Raw genomic sequence first — 19,373 nt, forward strand, 5'->3', positions numbered from 1 at the left:
CTACGACGAGGGCTAGTTATGAGTCTCCCTATGACGAGGGCTAGTTATGAGTCTCCCTATGACGAGCTCTAGCTATGAGTCTCCCTATGACGAGGACTAGCTATGAGCAAGTCTGCTGCTACACTTCTGACAGCATTATCAACAAAAGCACTGCAGACACACCTGTTTCCACACACTTAATTTTGTAGCTATGTGTGTGCAAAACTGAGCAGTGGGACTCTGCCTCATCCTTTTGTGCTACACACCAAGATCATGAATAGCCCATAGAAGGCTGTAATTTGCCATCCTAAAACTGAATGCCATAAACAAATAGTTCAGTCTCTCTCTAACTTCATTTTCCTTTTATTTCCATCAATCATTTAAAAAAGTTTCCAATTAACAATGATTAAGCTGGCCTAATTCTAAGAGAGAATTACATACTATTGCCAGGGGTTCTCAAACTTTTTAAACAGGGGGACAGTTCCCTGTCCCTCAGACTGTTGAGGGGCCGGACTGTGGGCCCTGGGACAAGTCAGCTGCTAAGCAGGACAGGCAGCGGTGGCAAAAACACCTGGCAGGCCAGATAAATGTCCTTGGTGGGCTGCATGTGGCCCGTGGGCTGTAGTTTGAGGACACCTGGCCTCTACCAACACTCGTTTGAATTAAGACCTATCTAATTCCACTATGCAAGCAATATACCTCCCTAATCAGCTCTGAGTAGCTTTCTGTCAAGCTAATGCAAAAAAAAAAAAAAATTTTTTTTTTTTTTTTGGGTATAAACCAAGCTGGAATATATTCTTAGTAAAGTATCTCAAGAATGGAAGAAAAAGTATCCAATGTACTCAATACTACTACTAGGAAACCAACATTTAATCAACTAATACAAAATTTTTGATATTTACCCCGCTGTCTCACGAATGAGGCCAGCCTCGGGTGAGTAGCATTTGTAGGAAAATGCCTACAAAAGATCTGTGGGGGTTCTCACTGCATACAGTTTAGGGAGTTCTGGTTGCCATGTGGCCAACTCAGCTGGCCTCAGCATTTGATAACACACATTTATAGAAATAAAAACCCTGCTGCTTTGTTAACAACTCCCTAACGAGGAGCCACTGATCTGTGAAATGATCACTGGCTCCTCAATGGGCCCCTGCGAAGGCTGATAGGTCCCATAATGAGCATAACTGGACATAACACTGTGTAGGCAGAAGCTGGGCCCTGAGGTCCCATTTTTGTCCTGGTATTTGCTGGACATAAGGCACACCCTGAAGTCAAAGGAGAGAAGGAGGCGTGGGCTTGGGAGCAGGAATTGAGTGAATGATAGTCAGAAAAGCCAGCAAGGGCGGCGCCTGTGGCTCAAGGAGTAGGGCGCTGGCCCCATATACTGGAGGTGGCAGGTTCAAACCTAGCGCCAGACAAAAACTGCGGGGAGAGAAAAAAAAAAAAAGAAAAAGAAAAGCCAGAAAAGAAAACATTTCTTTCTAGCTCCACTGTGGGTGGTATTAAAAAAAGTAGCTTGTTCAAACTTGGCATAATGTCTATATGGACTTGGAGAACACACACTGTGTCTAAAACAATGGTGCTGACCAACTTCTGAGGAAAAGGTAGCTAGGTACCAAGGGACAGACAGCCGCTCTGTGGCTCTGCTAGCTTGTGAACTCCAAGACGGCAGTGACTCCATTTTTCTCATGCCTCACAAAATGCCTGGCACACACTGGCATTCGCATCAAGTTCACTGAATGAATAAATGTTCTGTGGAGCAGAAAACAGAAGGAGACTTGGCCAACATCTCAAACTCGCGTCTAAGCACAGAGAAAAGCTAATGTTTCAGTGAAGTCATGGCTTCCCAGAACAGAGACCAAAGGGCAAGGGTGACACAGGGTAGGTCTGAGGAGGACTCAGGCAGGGATGCCATTTCTGCTCACCTTCAATTTCTGAAATCTTCTTTTCTGTCTCCTTCTCCATCACTTTCTGCCCATATGTGATTTCAGCAACCTGGGCCACTTTTTCTGCCTCTATACAAGTGAAGTTGGGAAAGACTTAGAACCCTGGTATTTCAGAAGTTTGGCTAATTTCCCCTGATCTGAGTGCCCTGGTGTATGAAGGACACACAGGCAGAAGTGGGCTATGCCAGTGACTACAGTCCCACATTCTCAGCAGGAGAGAGTGACTGAGGAGACCTGGGCCCCAGGGAGGAGGAAAAAGCCCCAGCTCTCTCCGAAGTCTCAGGGGCTTCTCCCCAAGAAAGGTTCTAAAGAATAACTTATTCTCTAATAAGTTTCTACCTGGCACTTCAGTTTAGAAAGTAGTCAGGTTGGTGGTTGATCAAGAATCTAAGTTCTAGAGCTGAAGTCCCTGGATTTGAATCCGAGTTCCACCACTTACTTGCCATATGACCTTGGACACATTATTTCACCTCCCTGTGCTCCAGTTCAATAAAATGGGTTTAATGATCATACAGTAACCACTCCCAAGGTGGTTGTGAGGACTGAGTTAATCCACATATTAAGTCCTTAGAAAAGTACCTTGCTCATAGTGGGTGCTCAGTGAGTGTTAGCAGTTATTATGAAAGAACCAACAGAGGCTCGGCACCTGTGGCTCAAGTGGCTAAGGTACCAGCCACATACCTCAGAGCTGGTGGGTTTGAATCCAGCCTGGGCCTGCCAAACAATGACAACTATAAACAAAAAATAGCCAGGCATTGTGGTGGATGCCTATATCCAGCTCCTTGGGAGGCTGAGGCAAGAGAATTGCTTAAGCCTAGGAGGTGGAGGTTAGCACTCTACCTAGGGCAACAAACTGAGGCTCTGTCTCAAAAAAAAAAAAGAAAAGAAAAGAAAAGAAAAGGACCAGGAAGGGCTCCTGTCATTTAAGAAACTCAGACCTCATTACCCTGGCCATAATCTGACAATCTCCGCATTGCTTCTGGGCATCTGAGCACCACTCCTATGCTGGGAAGTGTTCACGGGACTGTGTGGTCTGACCAAGCCCAGGCCTTCCCTGCGTCTCCCCGTCTCCCCACCCTGCCCAGCCCTTCCCCTGCAGACCGATGAGGGCCTTCTTCCGCTCCGTCTCGGCTTCCTTCTCCACCACCTTCTGTTTCTGGGCTGCAATGAGAAGCTTTGTCTTCTCGCTTTCCCTGAAGGGGAAAAATGTTTGCCGCTGTGAGGCTGCTACAGAGCAGCTTCTAAAGCACTTCACTGTCCTCTGGAGAAGTTGAACCCTTCCACCGAGGAGAGGCAAGCTGTGATTTCTTACTCTCTCCTAGAAGGCTGTTTAATGGCCCAGGTAAAAACTCATCTGTTGCAGTTAGTAACATGGTTCTTCTTCTCTCCCAAAATAACTCATTTGTGGGAAATAAAACATAATTTACTTTAGTAAAATACACCTGCCTGTCCACTCACTCGTCTCTCCCTCTTATCTCCCCTTTGGTATGAACCACTGAACACAAACCAGGCCCTCGGCCCTTTTAAAAACCCTGCTGCTCTGAGAGGCCTCTCCTGGGGTTCTCAGTCACAGTTAAGGAGCCCCGGAGGTGGCTGTGACATGCCTACTCAATCTCACAGTGCAGTGGGCTGTAGCTAATACTCAAGCAAGGGAACAACTGAGAAGCCTGGCCCAGCTTCAGTTACTTCTGGGGTGGGCTGGGGTGGGAGAGCACAGGTGTACTCACATCAACTCGTAGTTCCTGCGAATTGCCTCGGGTATATTGGGCTTTGTCACCCGCACAGCCTGGAGAGGGATAAAAACAGTGCCTGATAGGAGAGTGAGGGAGGTGAGGGTGGTGAGGGATGTAAGTAGCTCCCCCCAGACCTTGAGCTCCCTGCACAAATGGCCATCCCTTGGAAGAGGGGACGCAGTATCAGCGAGAGGGGACTCCACCACAGTGGCAGTGCTTACTTGGATGACAAGTCCAGGGGCCATGGAGGTTAGGTCCTGTTGCAAAGCCAGTTTGAGATTTTCATCAATCTGATCTGGAAACAAGAAAGACACAGAAAAAGAGTTGTTACACTTTCCAGACAGGGGTGAGGGCAGTCTGGGGAAAGTACAAGTTTAATCGCCAGCTCAGGAATGGGCTTTCTGGACACAAGGTCTTCCCACAGTGGTGTACTTATCAAAAGATCCTCTGCAAGGCTCCTGCAGCTCCGCGCCTAGGCAGCTTCTATATAGCTAAATGTCAGGACATCCTTCTTCTGTGGCTTCCACATAAAAAAGATAAAAATCAACTTTGTTGTTGAAAATATTGAATATGCTATACAGGGGAATCTGACTTAAAAAAATGAAAAGAACAAACAATTCAAGCATGTTTCTTGAGTGAGGCAGCAGCCTTTTTCTGAACAATAGCAGCAAAAAGGAAGGCAGGCTCACAGAGTTTATGAAGAAAGAAGATGGAATGGTTATGTTAGGTCTTTTAAAAAGAACTAAGCACATTAAATCTAGTAATTTTAGATGTTTCTAAAAGAAAAACAGATTCTGACGTCAACAAGAGCCCCAGTGAAGACTGTTTCTATTAGGAACTCCATCAAACAACACAAGGAGAAAATTAAAATTTACAATTCTGGAAATGAATCCAAGTCTTTTGATGTGCTGTTTGCTTTGGTCCTGATTCCTCTGTCTGGAATTCACATGTGAGTCATTTCAGAGACAAGCGTAGGAACAGTTGTAACCAACTCCCTTCACTCCCTCCAGCTGTGACCTCGGAACAGCAGCAGCACCAAAGCTGCCTTCTCTGGCCTGGGCCTGCTCAGGGTGTGACAGCCCTCTTCCCTGCACTCTGCCGAGAGCTCCTCACTAAGAGTCTGGAAGGGTTAGGAGAAAAGACTGGATGAAACCAGGCTGGGACTTGTGTCACCTTCCCCATTGCTCGCTGCCATCTCCGTCAGTGGACCTTTGGTCGCCTGGGTCCAAATAAGAGACATTGAGGAAGAACAAGTTTCCTTTCTTCTCCAGAGGCCAAACTGAGGCCTGTGGAAGCTAGCTAGTGGCTAAAATCATAAACTTGATTTATTACTGCGCTTTATTAGGATTTCAAAACAGCATATTGATAGGCAAGAAATTGCAATATTTCTACATGTAGGAAATGCCCTCTTAGCACTGAGGGAAGAATGCTATAAAGTTAGCGCTCTAATAATTTAACAACTAGAAATAAATACTGCAATTCATGTTTTACAGTTTAAATAGAATACCAACCAAACTTCAGTGAGATGGCCTGTACCCTCCATAAATTAATAATAGAAGTCATTTATCAGACCAAATTATATCTGAGTAGAAATCTGTAGCTCTAGGCTAGTAACCTGCTGGGAAAATCTGGAAGAAATAGTTTGCAAGGTGTTTTAGTAACACTGATACTAAGTTGTTTATATGTAATGATAATATGAGGGTCATTATGAAAAGTTTTAAGATACACAAAAAACAAGAAACATAAAATCCCAGCTGGGCATAGTGACGCATGCCTGCAATCCTAGCACTTGGGAGGCCAAAGTGGGTGGACTGCCTGAGCTCAGGGGTTCGAGACCAGCCTGAGCCAGATTAAGACCTCATCTCTGAAAATAGCTGGATGATGCTCATAGCTCAGTGGGTACGGTGCCGGCCACATACACCGAGGCTGGTGGGTTCAGATGGGGCCTGGGCCCGCTAAAGCAACAATGACAACTGCAACAAAAAAATAAGTAGGGCATTGTGGTGGGTGCCTGTACTCCCAGCTACTTGGGAGGCTGAGGCAAAAGAATTGCTTAAGCCCAAGAGTTTGAGGCTGCTGTGAGCTGTGATGCCACAGCACTCTACCAAGGGTGACAATAGTGAAGCTCTGTCTCAAAAAAAAAAAAGAAGCTGGGCGTTGTGACAGGTGCCTGTAGTTCCAGCTACTCAGGAGGCTGAGGCAAAAGAATCGCTTAGGCCCAAGAGTTTGAGGTTGTTGTAAACTATGACCCCACGGCACACTACCAAGGGTGACAAAGTCAAACTCTGTCTCAAAAGAAACATAAAATCCCAGCTGGGCACGGTGACTCACACCTGCAATCCTAGTGCTCTGAGAGACTGAGGAGGGAGGATCATTTGAGCTTAGGAGTTCAAAATCAGCCTGAGGAAGAGCAAGACCCTGTCTGTACTAAAAATAGAAAAAAATTAGCCAGGCATTGTGGTGGGTGCCTGTAGTTCCAACTACTTGGGAGGCTGAGGCAGGAGTTTTTTTTTTTTTTTTTTTTTTGAGACAGAGCCTCAAGCTGTCCCCCTGGGTAGAGTGCTGTGGCATCACAGCTCACAGCAACCTCCAACTCCTGGGCTCAAGCGAGTCTCCTGCCTCAGCCTCCCAAGTAGCTGGGACCACAGGCGCCCGCCACAATGCCCAGCAATTTTTTTGTTGCAGCCTTCATTGTTGTTTGGCGGGCCCGGGCTGGATTCAAACCCGCCACCTTAGGTGTATGTGGGTGGTGCCTTAAGCACTTGAGCCACAGGCTCCGAGCCGAGGCAGGAGTTTTTGAGTTTGCTATAAGCTATGTTGCCACAACACTCTACTGAGTTACAACAAAGTGAGACTCTGTCTCCAAAAAAAAAAAAAAAAAAGTAAAATCTGTGCAGACAGGAACAAATGAAGCCCTCCCAGCAACACTGATAAACCCGGCGAGTTGAAACTTGCATGGGTGAATCAGAAAAGATGCTATCAACTGTGTTTCCTGAAGTGAAACAATGAACCATAACACAGCCTGTCTGAAAACTTTCATAGTGACCCTTATGTTTCTAAGTGTCTTTTAAGTAATATTACCAAGTAAACACAGAGAGGTCCTTCAGGTAAACTTCGGAGCAAGTATTAGGTACTGTTTTTATAAAATGAGCAAAGAGGGTGCAGCAGAAAGAAGTGATGCACATGCTGCAGAGTCGTGTGTACGTCGCGGCTACGACAGTCTGGAGGGGGGGACTGTGGAGGAACCTGCAGAGTTCAAGGAACAGGAGCAAAGCAGTGCTTGCCTGCAAGACGGAAATTTAAAAAGTTTCAAAGCAAATACATTTCCCAGCTCCTCTGAACTTTGTTACGCTACCACGTTATCTGTAAGACAGTAAGTTTTCTAACGAAAAATAAATTAGTAGTTTACTATTCTCTTCTGGGACACTGAAGATTCTTTATCTTCTGCTGTTTCAAATGCTTTGAAATGTTCACAGAATGACACCTTAAAACAACAGCTAGAGATAGAATATTTTATAAAATTCTATTGGTTTGAAGTTAAAAAAAATCAATAGCACATTTACCATTTTTCTGAAAAGCACACTGAATCCACAACTGATAAAATACAAACTCTATAAAATGAATTTAGATTCATTTTTCTACTGCAGAAAAATGCAGTAGAAAAGAGGGATTCTGATGATTTCCTAAATCTTCAACAGTGCAAAAGGCTATTTGCTTAACTATGATCATTAACAATGTTGATGATTTCTCCTTCTGTCTACTACAAAAAATGCTCTTGCTCAGGGTCCTTTTTATGAAGATTCCTGGGAAAAATCACCGTCCAGTCTAGTACTAAGAATAGTTTACTACTAGTTGAAAAATTTACTTTTAGCATTGGCTACTAGAAAATTTCTAGCAGCAAGTCTAAACAAAATTCTTTACCATAAGAGTTATAACGATTGCTAAAATGTTTCCCTCCTTCCCCACTAAGTCAGGCTGTGTTTACTCTGACCAGGTACAAGGGACAAAGCATGTGTACTTCCACACGCAGAGCCTTTCTGTTTAAAGTGTTTTCCTATTCACCTCTGCAGGTACAGGGAAAAAAAATTACAAAACTTCTAGGAACTGCTAGGAACTACAGTTCTGATTCGCTTCTAGAATTAACTGTAAACCACACCCTTCTTACCCCCTATCCTGGCTGTCCTTCACTCAGCGTGGTGTGGTGAAAAGAACACTGAAGGAAGAGTCAGGAGATGAAAGTTCCAGCTTCAGCTCTGCCGCCAGCCAGGGCCTAGCTCTGTAGCTTTCTCACCCTGGACTGCAGTACCCTTATCTTACAATGAAGATGTTGGCTGGATAATCTCTATAGTTTTTCTAGAACTGGCCTCGTCTTCATTATAGAATGATGTTTTTCCATTCTAGTCCTCTGATTCAGGCCAGAAGTGAATACTCCATTCAAGCTCAACCACTCTAATGACCTTCTTCCACTGTCATGAACACTTGCTAGCAATTCCCTCTGTGACCAGTTCTGAGCACTGCATTCTGCTGGTAAATCCTCATCTATCCTGCAAAGTTGCTCCGGACCAGACAGTGGGATAGGTAGGGATGCTCGGCACAGTGTGGTCAGGACAGACTTCCTTACCAAACAGCTCAATGTAGACCTCCTGAAGTGTGTGTACACTGCAGAACTGGTTCAGTTCATGGTGGATCTTGTTGAAGATGAGAGCCTTGTCATAGTCGGCAGTATAGTTCTTCACTATATCATACACTGGGAGGGAAGGACAGGGTTCGGCATGAGAAAAGGCAAGACTCAAAACTTTCTCAGGCAAAGCAGTTCTCCTTTGCTGAGGTGCCATAACAGACATGGGGCTGGCACGCTGGGTGAGAAAAAAACTGATGACCTACCTGCGTTTGGGACCAGGAAGTTCACCACTTCAATTCTGTCAAAGTAGATCATCACGCCACCACTATTGGAGGGACAACAGACAAAGAAGTCACTAGAAACTCTAGAATACTTCATCCAGTGCAGTCTCCTACGGTGATGGCATAAGGATTATAAAGAAATCATGGGCAGCTGAAAACCATCTTAAATCTCCAAGTGGGAGATCTTTAGAGCTTACAGCAATAACACAATCTCCTGAGAAATCATATTGCTTAAAAATATCTCTACAAAGACACAAGGAGACTTGTGGGGTATCAGTATGAAAAGAGGTGTTCATAGCTTTTGAATCAGCAATGCCTCTCGAGTAAAGCAATCAACTGCAGGGAAGAGACGAAAGCAGGTCAAGAAGGTGTCTGACCTTACAGGGTCACGGTAGAATTTCACAGCCAGTGTTTCTCAAATTGCCTTCCCTGTCACTTTAGTTAAGCAGTTGAATAGTATACAAAGGATTTCAAACATACAGAAAAGATGAAACACTAGTACACCCATATACCAACACTTAAACCCCTGACCCCCAATTCACACAGTGAAGCCCTAACTCCCAATGTGACTGTACTTGGAGACAGGGCTATTAAGAAGTTAATTAAGGTTAACAGGACTGGTGTCCACAAAGATCTTTTTCTCCTTGCACACACAGAGGAAAGGCCATGCTATGACACAAGAATGTGGTTATCTGCAAGCTAGGAAGAGAGGCCTCACCGGAAAGTGCCCCCGTGGCACCCTGATCTTGGATGATGGTGAGAAAGTAAGTATCTGTGGTGAAGCTTCCCAGTCTGCGGAGTCTGTTACAGCAGCCTGAGCAGACTCGACAGCTCCCACTAGCTCTTTTATAGCTGTTCTTCAGTGTTCATCACTGCATTTGTCTACATCGCGTATGAGTCCCCTCTAAAGACATCCACTTTGTGAGGACCTCAGTCAGTTCTCTTATGCGATCTCCAGTGCCACATTTGTCCTAGTGTTTCTATGTGGCATTCTTTTTCTTTTTTTTAAGATTGTAGAAGTTTATTGATATGTTCACAAAGCAAACAACCAGAAATTTAGTTATCCTTGCCATCATAATCAATAGCATGTAAAAAGGGATAACAAATAATATCGAAACCATTACTAGAAATGTAAATTAAGAGTCTTACTTAAAAGTGCTTCAGATGAAAACTAACTTTAAAATTTCTGTAAAAGAAATGCCATTTAAGTGTAGTATATCTACTTTCTATAGATTTTATTTTTATTTTTTGCAGTTTTTGGCCAGGGCTGGGTTTGAACCCGCCACCTCCAGTATATAGGGCCAGTGCCCTACTCCTTTGAGCCACAGGCACCACCCTCCACAGATTTTAGCCAGAACGCTACCCTTCTCCTTACAGAAGAATATGCTCTTAAATAGAGACAAAGCCAACACAAGAAACTGTCCCTATGATCAACGCCCAAGACAAACTGTCTGGAGCTATACAGATTACGTGGCAGTATTCCCCTGGCCAATCTGTGCAAATCAGGGCATCTTCATCCAAGACTGGTAAGAATCACAGTGTAAATTTATTTGGCCTGAGGCAAGTTTAGATTCCTTATCACAAGGGAGCTTGCTACTCTATTTCAGTTGAGACTCTCTTTGCTTCTCAACTGGACACAGCAACAATGTTCACCTGCCTTGACGGTCTCCCTACCTCTAGAATATTTTCCTTAGTTGTGCTAAATTTATCTTTCTGTTTCAGGTCATCTATCTGCTAAAACCCTTTAGTGTGCCCTCACTGCTAACAAAAGTGCAAACTGCTCATCACAGCACGTCAGCTCCTCTGCAACCTGCTCCGATTTTCTCTACTGCACTCCCCCTCCTGCTCAAACCAGAATACAGGGAGCGAGGGGACGGGCAATTTGGTAAAACCACCAAAACAACCTCCCTTTTCACTGTCTCTCCCTACAGCCAGGCTGCTAGTCCTTCCTTTACTTATTTGGGCTCAATAGCTTTATTCTGGATACCTTACCTAGTCCCACAAGGTACATTCTTCACCTCATCTGTCTGGAGTGTGGTCTGGAAACAGAGGAAACATGAAATACTAGAAGATCAGCAGTGACAGGCAAAGTTACTCTTTAGAAATCCAAATGTCTTTGTCCTTGAATAAATGTTTGGGTTGAGCTTTGCCTTCGTTAAACACGATGAGCTCACCTCGTCCTTCTTTCTTACAGAGTGTGGTTGCTAAACCGAACACAGGTGTCCACCCCAGCGTCACTGTAAGCGACCGCCACAGAAATGAGAATAATGGTTCAGTGAAGAGGACTCTGTGCTGGGAGTCTTAAGACTTGTGCTTACTTCCATCTTTCCATTTACAGCTGTTCCCCTTATTTTGGGGGGATACATTCTAAGAGTCCCAGTGGATGCCTGAAACCTTGGATTGTACTGAACACTATATACGCCATACTCTTTCTTATGTATATGATAAACTTTAAATTATAAATTAAACACAATAAGAAATGAACTAATAAAACAACATTTTTTTTTTTTTTGAGGCGGAGCCTCAAGCTATCCCCCTGGGTAGAGTGCCATGGCATCATGCTCACAGCAACCTCCAACTCCTGGGCTCAAGCGAGTCTCCTGCCTCAGCCTCCCAAGTAGCTGGGACCACAGGCGCCCTACCCCAACGCCTGGCTATTTTTTGGTTGCAGCCATCATTGTTGTTTGGCGGGCCCGGGCTGGGGATATGAACCCGCCACCTTAGGTGTATGTGGCTGGCGCCTTAGATGCTTGAGCCACAGGCACCGAGCCAAAACAACATATTGTAATAAAAATTAAGTGAAATGTGGTCTCTCTCTCCCAAAACATTTTACTGTACTGTTTTAACCTATTTTCAGACTGTGGTTAACCACAGGTTACTGAATTGGTGGAAAGTGAAACTGAGTAAGAGGGGACTACTGTACTGGTTTCGAAATAGCACATTCCTTATTTCACCTCAGACCTTATATACGTCTCAGACCATTACACCTCCTCGGCTCATTCTCTGGCTTCCTGAGAGACTCAACTGAGATCATGTACCTGAATGCACTTGGAAAGCCATAATGCATGGTAAACAGCAGAAGAAACTTACAGGGTTAGTTTAAAAGTCATTCTGAAAATATTCTTCTTAGCTAGATATACTCGAGAGATGGTGTTAGCTTTAGCCAGGCTTTAGCTCTGTCACAACTGATTCCACTTCTGGATGTCATTTCCCCTCATCCAGTTCTATTCCCCTACTCCCTCAAAAATTATGTTCACATTTCTGAGGTTCAAATAAGAATCAGCAAAATTACCATATTTTATTTTCATTTATCATGGTAGGCTGTGATTTAAAACACACACACACACACACACACACCCCTTTTCTTTCTATACATGCCAAAGAGATTCTTCTCTGGATTTTAAACCATTCTCTGAAAAGGCATTTTACTCATCCAATGGCTAAATAATTTCAAGTCATGTACTAGTCAACAGCTCAAATTTCCAGTCATCTAACCATAGCACACAGCCAAGTTTACCTGCACAGACTTATACGATGTGATGAAAGGGAGCATGAGATGGAAACCAGGGCCACTAGTGGACGTCAGGAGGGCGCCACCTCTGCAGAGGGAGAGACAGGCAGGTTTGGTTTAACAACAGGGTTCTATTACATCAATGCCACGTGGCCCAACTTTCTCTTCAGTCCTATAAACATTTAACAGAGAGGGACATTGGCCAAGGGCATGTCTCCAGATCCCTCTTGTCCGTTCTACTTGACTCTAATATTCTAGGGAGGGTGATGGTGAAACATAGACCTATTATTCATGCTTTTGCAATCAGAAAAATAATCACAAAGGGTAAATGGCATAGAGACAGCAGAATCTTTGACTATACTTAGATAAGATAGGTAAACCTGTTTTACTTGTCATATCTGTCGAGCATGGTGCCAATCCATTAGGGCAGTTAAATCCAGTAATATGGTTATCAATTAACTGGACTAATGCTGGAGTCCAGTACGGTGACCTGCTAAAAGAATAATTTTAAGTACACTTTATAAGCCATTTAAATATATACTCAGAGGGTGCCAAAAAACTGTATACACATTTTAAGGAAGGGAAAGACTGTATCAAAGTTGTAATACTCAGTATATACTGATAATGTTTGTTATCTTATATTTCTTATAATTGCAGAAGACAAATGTTACTTATTACAATTTTAATACAGTTATTGCCTTTCTTAAAATGTGTACAGTTTTTTTTAGCATCCTCTGTATGTTTTTTGGCAGTTACCTTTCTAATCAAGTTGTATGTAGATGATAAAAGCCTTTTTCGGGAACACAACAGCTATTATAGGGAGAAATAAAGGAGAGGAGGAACTGGATCTCAATCAGAGTTTTAGAATTTGTTTCCAGCAATCCAGAAATAAGCATCATAGGGCATACATAAGAAGGAGTTCAGAGGCTGGGTGTGGTGGCACACGAGTTCAAGACTAGCCTGAGCAAAAGTGAGACCCTATCTCTACTAAAAATAGAAAAACTGAGGGAAGAGGATCGCTTGGGAACAAGAGTTGGAGGTTGCTGTGGAGTTCATAAAGACTTAAAGCAAAAAAATCATACTAAAGGGAAAGCAACCCAAGATTTATAAGTGCTTCATAATAATAAAGTCAAGGAATTTTTTCTTTTCTTTGAGAAAGAGTCTTACTCTGTCACCCTGTAGAGTGCCACAGCATCACAGCTCACCACAACCTCAAACTCCTGGATTTAAGAGATCCTCTTGCCTCAGCCCCTGGGTAGCTGGGACGACAGGTGTCCACCACCATACCTGGTGAGTTTTTCTGTTTTTAGTAGAGATGGAGACTCACTCTTGCTCAGGTTGATCTCGAACTCCTAAACTCAAGGGATCCTCCCACATCGGCTTCCCAGAGAACAGGTGTGAGCCCATCCTCAAGGAAAAAAAAAATCTTTTTTTTTTTTTTTTTGAGACAGTTTCACTTTGTTGCACTTTGGTAGAGTGCTGTGGCATCACAGCTCACAGCAACCTCCAACTCTTGAGCTTAAGTGATTCTCCTGCCTCACCCCCCAAGTAGCTGGGACTATAGGCGCCCGCCACAACGCCTGGCTATTTTTTGGTTGTAGCTGTCATTGTTTGGCAGGCCTGGGCTGGGTTCGAACCCACCAGCTCTTGTGTATGTGGCTGGCGCTCTAGCCGCTGAGCTACAGGTGCTGAGCCTCAATGAAAATTAAAAAAAACCCAAACAAGCAATAAAGTAAACTGACACTAAGTTGCTTTGTTATAGGAATCCTAAGGCTTGTCTTGAACTGACATAAATCAACCTGGTTTTTCATTTTTCCTGAAATGTTAATTGAAAAGAGTATCCCAAATTAGCAGAGGCTATCTTCTCAAATTGCCGTCATGAATCGGGACTCAGCTGGTTTTACAGAGGCAACCTAGCAGCATGGAACCAAGTCTGCCAGGAGGGCGCCATCTAACAAGAAGTTGCAAGTTTCTACCTGTCTCTGCCTTACCTGTAATATACCCCAATATGTCCCTCTTCTATCTTGTGCACGGCTGAGAAGAGAGCTGCACAAAGGAAACTGGAAGTCAAGGCCACAATTGCCCCCAGCTGAGCCATCAGTGAGCCTTTATCCTAGGGAAAAGATAAGGGGAAAATGTGTGTGGTCTGGTGTGCAGGAGAAAAGATACCATAGCCAGAGCGCCTCACCAAGCTGAGTTCCCTGAAAGTGACTCATATCTAGCATGGTACAGCACGAACACAAGGCTAGATTTACAACTCACTTCATCCGTGTCCTCAGTAAACATCCCCATTCTGTAATTGTGGAATTACATTTTCCACTGCACTGAAGAGGCAGTCGGTCCAGATACAGCCACTGCCCAACAGAGAACCCGTGCCAGTTGGACAGGGTTCAGAACACAGCCTTCTCTTCCTGTGAACACGAATGTGCTGTCACGAGAGCTCTCATGCTAGCAGAGGGGAAGAGGCAGCTGTGGAACTTTGGCCCAAATTACAGAGTATGTCAAATGACAGGCAGTTGTGGCTATGTAATTCTGGTCAGAGCCTCCCTGTCCTAATTGCCTGCTGTTTCAAAGGAAACCATTATTTACTCCTTTCAGATGCTGGAGTGACAGAGACAGCATGCGAGCAGAGTTCCAAGGCAAGCTTCTCTGGCCGCTCATCTAACTTCCCAGTTATTCCTTTGGCCCTAAACGGGACAGAGCTCTGAACAAGACTGAAAACACATTCTCTCCCGTCTATTTGAGCACTGGGCACCTGACAGAGCCCCAAGCCCATGGTTAGAGGAAAAAGAGAGTGCCCCAGACTGGGGAACTCTGGGCTCCTCGTGGGTCCAACTGCGTTCAGGACGCGAAAGAGCTGGCATCCAGAAGCTAATTTCCTGAACGCCGAATGAACAGGAAAACCACCGGGAACCGACAGCAACGTTAAGTCGGGCACGGATTCCGCCTCCCAGGTCTAACAGAACTCGGGCGCGGTTATCTGGGAGGCGCTTATTTTTACCGTGGCGGCCTCCAGCTACAGATCTGCAGTTGCGTTCTTTCAGCAAATGTCCTTCCCACCCCGAGGTCACCCCGCCCCGCCTCGCGCCCCTTCCCCGCCCTCCTCTGAGGGAGGGTCAAGCGCCGTGGGTCTGAGCTCTGGCTCCGGCAGCCTCCGCCTGGTCCCGCCTGGTCCCGCCTGGGGGCTCGCGGAGAGGAGACTGGCAAGAAAGGGGTTTCTCTCACTCAGGAGCGGGCCGGCTGAGGGAGAGGGGCTGCTGGGGTGGGGGCTCCCGAGGACGGCGAGTCAGCCCCGGATGGGAGACGCTACCAGACCCGGTGAGCGCTCTAAGGGGCGGGGGCCGCGTACCACGCTGTCCCTGCAGGCGCTCCGTACTCGTCCGAACCCCAGTGCAACCGCAGAAACCGCCACACCTCTCTGCACGCTACTTCCTTCCGGGCTGTCGCCTTGATGACGTCATCAGTTCACGCGAGAAGACCACACCCCCGTCTCCCTTCGCCCCGCCCCTCGCCTGCCTAGCTTTCCGAGTCCGCTCACCGCCACCAGGGATCGCCCGCGGCTTGGTTCGGGCCGTTCTGGACTGCGGTCTGGGATTTCGGGAATGGGGCTGGGAATGAAGGTGGGGGTATGGGACAGTGAGCGACAGGACACCCAGGGTATCCCTTTCCATGGTTTTGACTCTGGATTCCTCCCTGCATTACTCCCCTAGCCCCCAGCAGATACTAGCGAGTTGCCCCCATTCGCTTTCCTATGGAACAGCTGAATCAAACAGTCTTTTAAAGGTGCAGATTAGCACCATTATGTCGCTTATCAACAATACCTACTTCGAATAAAACTTTTCTGGGAGCTTTATTCTTTGAGAGCCCCACAATATCTAAAAGCAGATTAACAAGGAATTATCATTCCAATTTAAATGAACAGAATCTAAGAAATTCAGTGACATGGGAGGGTAAAAGCGGCCGTTTATATTTCCTTAAAATCATGAGCTTAGTACCTTTGTCACACTTGTCAGAGTGCACAGGGGCCTATGTGCGTCTTCGTCTCCCAGAGTTGACTGTACGTTCCTGGAGGGCAGGCACTGTGCATTTCCTGCACTGCGCTCGGGGCTTAGGCGCTCAGTAAACGCAGGCTGAAGACGCAGGACGGGAATCCAGGCGTGTCTTGTGGTCGGAGGGCTTCACTCTGCCCTTAGCTTGCATGTACAGAAGCAATTACATTGGGGCATTTCTATAATAATTAAGTCACTGAATTTGTTTGCAGGCTATGCTTAATCAGTAAATGAAAAACTTTTACGCAAGGCAAATGGTAAGCTGATGGTGTTAGACTTAAGACTCAAAAGAACGGTGTAGGTTTTCCAGGCATGGCTGCTTGAGCTTGGCCCATTCTCCCTCCCTGAGTTTGCTCTGGGTGAGTTTGTGTCGGGATGGTTCAACATTGTTTGATTAATCCCATAAGTGAGCAATGCGGTGCTGTCTGGGAGCTCTGTGCCCACCTCCGTAGATCAGAGCTTCTCTCTTCACTCTGGCACTGCACCACCCCATTCCCCACTCTTAGGCACAGCTGGCTAATCTCTGGATGATTCCTATCAGAACTTGAGAGCATTCTCTCTCTGTGTTCAGTGATGTAACTCAGCTGGGAGTGCTTAATAAATAATTATTTAATAGTTGAGTGTATGAGGAGGAAAAATGGAATTATTGGGGTTTATCAACCCCCCAATTAGGCATTGGAGTATAGTCTGCAGCATAAAGTATTTAAATTACTTGTAATTTAATAATTTCCTTTAGTCACCCTCTAGCTATCCTGCATCCCCCCACCCTACCCATAAGTATATACAATTACTATTTGTCCTAAAAATAATAAAAGCAAAAAGATTTTCCTAACTATTAAACCTTGGAATGGGGCCAGGCAAGGTGGCTCATGCCTGAAATCCTAGCACTCTGGGAGGCGGAGGCAGGTCAATTGCTTGAATTCAGGAGTTCCAGAGCCTGTGCAAGAGCAAGGCCTGTTTCTAAAAATAGCTGGGGCATTGTGGCAGGTGCCCTACTTGGGAAGCTGAGGCAAGAGGACTACTTGAATCCAGGAGTTGTAGGTTGCTGTGAGCTATGACACTACAGCACTCTACCAAGGGTGACAGAGCGAGACTCTGTCTAAAATAAAATGTAAAATAAAATAAAATATAGCAGGGCACGATGGCTAATGCCTATAATCCTAGAACTTTGGGAGGCCAAGGTGGGTGGATTGCTTTAGCTCACAGGTTCAAGACCAGCCTGAGCCAGAGGGAGACCCCCATCCCTAAAAGTAGCTGTGTGTTGTAACAGGCGCCTATAGTCCCAGCTACTCTGGAGGCTGAGACAAAAGAATCACTTAAGCCCAAGAGTTTGAGATTGCTGTGAGTTGTGATGCCACAGCAGTCTACCAAGGGTGACAAAGTGAGACTCTGTCTCAATAAATAAAATAAAATAAACTTTGGAATGCATTATGAGTAGAAGTTGCAGGATTTTGTTCTCTAGAGGATTTTTTATCAGGCCTGAGTTATTTGGGTTTCTTTTTTCTTTCTTTCTTTCTTTTTTTTGAGACAGAACCTCAAGCTGTTGCCCTGGGTAGAGTACCTTGGTGTCACAGCTCACAGCAATCTCCAACTCCTGCACTTCTGCGATTCTCTTGCCTCAGCCTCCCAAGTAGCTTGGACTTCAGATGCCCACCACAATGCCCGCTATTTTTTGGTTGTAGTTGTCACTGTTGTTTGGCAGGCCCGGGCTGGATTCGAACCCACCAGCTCTGGTGTATGTCGCTGGCACCTTAGCCACTTGACCCATAGGCCCCAAGCCAGGCCTGAGTTATTTAGCTGTGGTCCTGTCTAGAGGGAGGAAGCAGGTTTCATTAGAGGATGCTTAACAGTTTTGAAAATCCCTTTCTTAATAGACCTGCAATTTTAATGATTCAGTATCCAAAGTTACAAGCAGATAAATCTGTGAAGATTTGTTTAAAAAAAGTATATAAAAGTTAATTTAAAAAAAACCTTTCAGTATAGAGTAGTGGTTAAGCTCAGATACTACATATCCCAGAGTCAGACTGCCTGGGCTTAAATTACCTCCCTGTCTCTTATTAACCATGTAACCTCTGGAAAACAACTTAATCTAGCTGTGCCTCCGTTTCTTAATCTGTAAAATGGGGGCAGTAACGGTATGAACCTTATAGGACTGTGAGGGTTAAACACCAGATCAAGAAAACTGCACACAAAGTTTGGCACATTTTAAAAGAGTTCACTGTTAGCTGTGGCTGTTTTAAATAGCAAATTCCTTTAATGTGTTGACTGTTTGTGAGTTCAGATTATTAATGTGACACAGGGTAAAAGAAGCGTAAGCTTAAAATTGTGTGATATTGAGGAATAACCAAGTCAGAAGAAGAGATAAGGGCCCCTATTTTATCTCAGTAAATATTTATAGTACATATTTCATAAGGTATTGAGTACTGTCTACGCATCAGGTCTTACACTTTCTCACTTTATGTAATCTTCAGGTTAGCCAGCCCTTGGAGTTCAGCTCTATTTTACAGGAGGACGTTGAAGGTTAGAAAAATTAAGGGATTGTATAAGATCATAAAGTTGCAAAGGCAGAATTCAAATGATCCCAAGTATATTTCTTTTTTTTTACAGTAAATGAATTGGGAAATGATTCAATTTAAAACACACACACACACACACACACACCACATTTATTTCACATGTAACCTTTTAGGAATGTATACCAGTGGTCCGAAATTGTCAAACTTTAAATCAGACCCGTTCATTTTGCAGTTATAGGTTGAAGTGAGATAAAAACTACTTTGACCCAGCAATCCACATCTCCCTGTCTCTGGATTGCTGTTTGTTCAGTCCTCTTATCAAGCTATTAGTGAAAGTATCACTGCAAAGAGTGAAGAGATCTCCTTGTTTCACAATAAGAACGTCTTTTTATTTAGGTTAACCCCATGGGAACTGGGCAACATTAAAAATCTTTGGCTTTGGTTCTTTTATATCACAAAAGTGGAAGTTGCTGGAAAAAGTTTTTGTTTGATTTAGGTTTTTTCTTGTTTACTTTAGGCTGTAAAACAGACAATAGAGGTAATCTTTTAGGATATTTGATGCCAGTAAGATTTTGGTGAATTTAGGGGAAGAGGAGTGAATAGCTATATCCTGAGTTATTAAGAGACTTGCTTAGAACCTGATTTTCAGTTGGAAAAACCTGATTTGTGCCTTCAAAGAACAAAAGCATATTTGCTTGGAGCTAATGATGTTTCTTTAAGGCAGGTGGATGAAGGGATCG

The 19,373-nt window shown here is 44.6% G+C and overlaps 1 protein-coding gene across 2 annotated transcripts in view; it reads right to left on the reverse strand.

The window, feature by feature from the left end:
- The window catches only part of ERLIN2 (ER lipid raft associated 2), a 20,735-nt gene extending 5,220 nt beyond the window's left edge, over positions 1-15,515 (reverse strand). Inside the window, exons 1-10 of one of the 2 annotated variants that reach the window (XM_003796300.2) lie at positions 15,418-15,515; positions 14,060-14,181; positions 12,075-12,156; positions 10,550-10,596; positions 8,540-8,601; positions 8,277-8,402; positions 3,877-3,950; positions 3,650-3,708; positions 3,024-3,115; positions 1,902-1,991 (exon numbers count right to left, since the gene is read on the reverse strand). In XM_003796300.2, the coding sequence (XP_003796348.1) occupies positions 1,902-1,991; positions 3,024-3,115; positions 3,650-3,708; positions 3,877-3,950; positions 8,277-8,402; positions 8,540-8,601; positions 10,550-10,596; positions 12,075-12,156; positions 14,060-14,166 (739 nt within the window). In that variant the 5' untranslated portion in view covers positions 14,167-14,181; positions 15,418-15,515. Of the gene's footprint in view, positions 1-1,901; positions 1,992-3,023; positions 3,116-3,649; positions 3,709-3,876; positions 3,951-8,276; positions 8,403-8,539; positions 8,602-10,549; positions 10,597-12,074; positions 12,157-14,059; positions 14,182-15,069; positions 15,194-15,417 lie in introns of those variants that run through there. The other variant, XM_023517004.1, reaches the window with a different exon arrangement.
- Positions 15,516-19,373: the final 3,858 nt, after the last annotated feature.

Source organism: Otolemur garnettii, unplaced genomic scaffold (genome assembly GCF_000181295.1).
Source record: "Otolemur garnettii isolate 467f Iridium unplaced genomic scaffold, OtoGar3 scaffold00102, whole genome shotgun sequence".
In the NCBI taxonomy this organism is placed as follows: domain Eukaryota; kingdom Metazoa; phylum Chordata; class Mammalia; order Primates; family Galagidae; genus Otolemur; species Otolemur garnettii.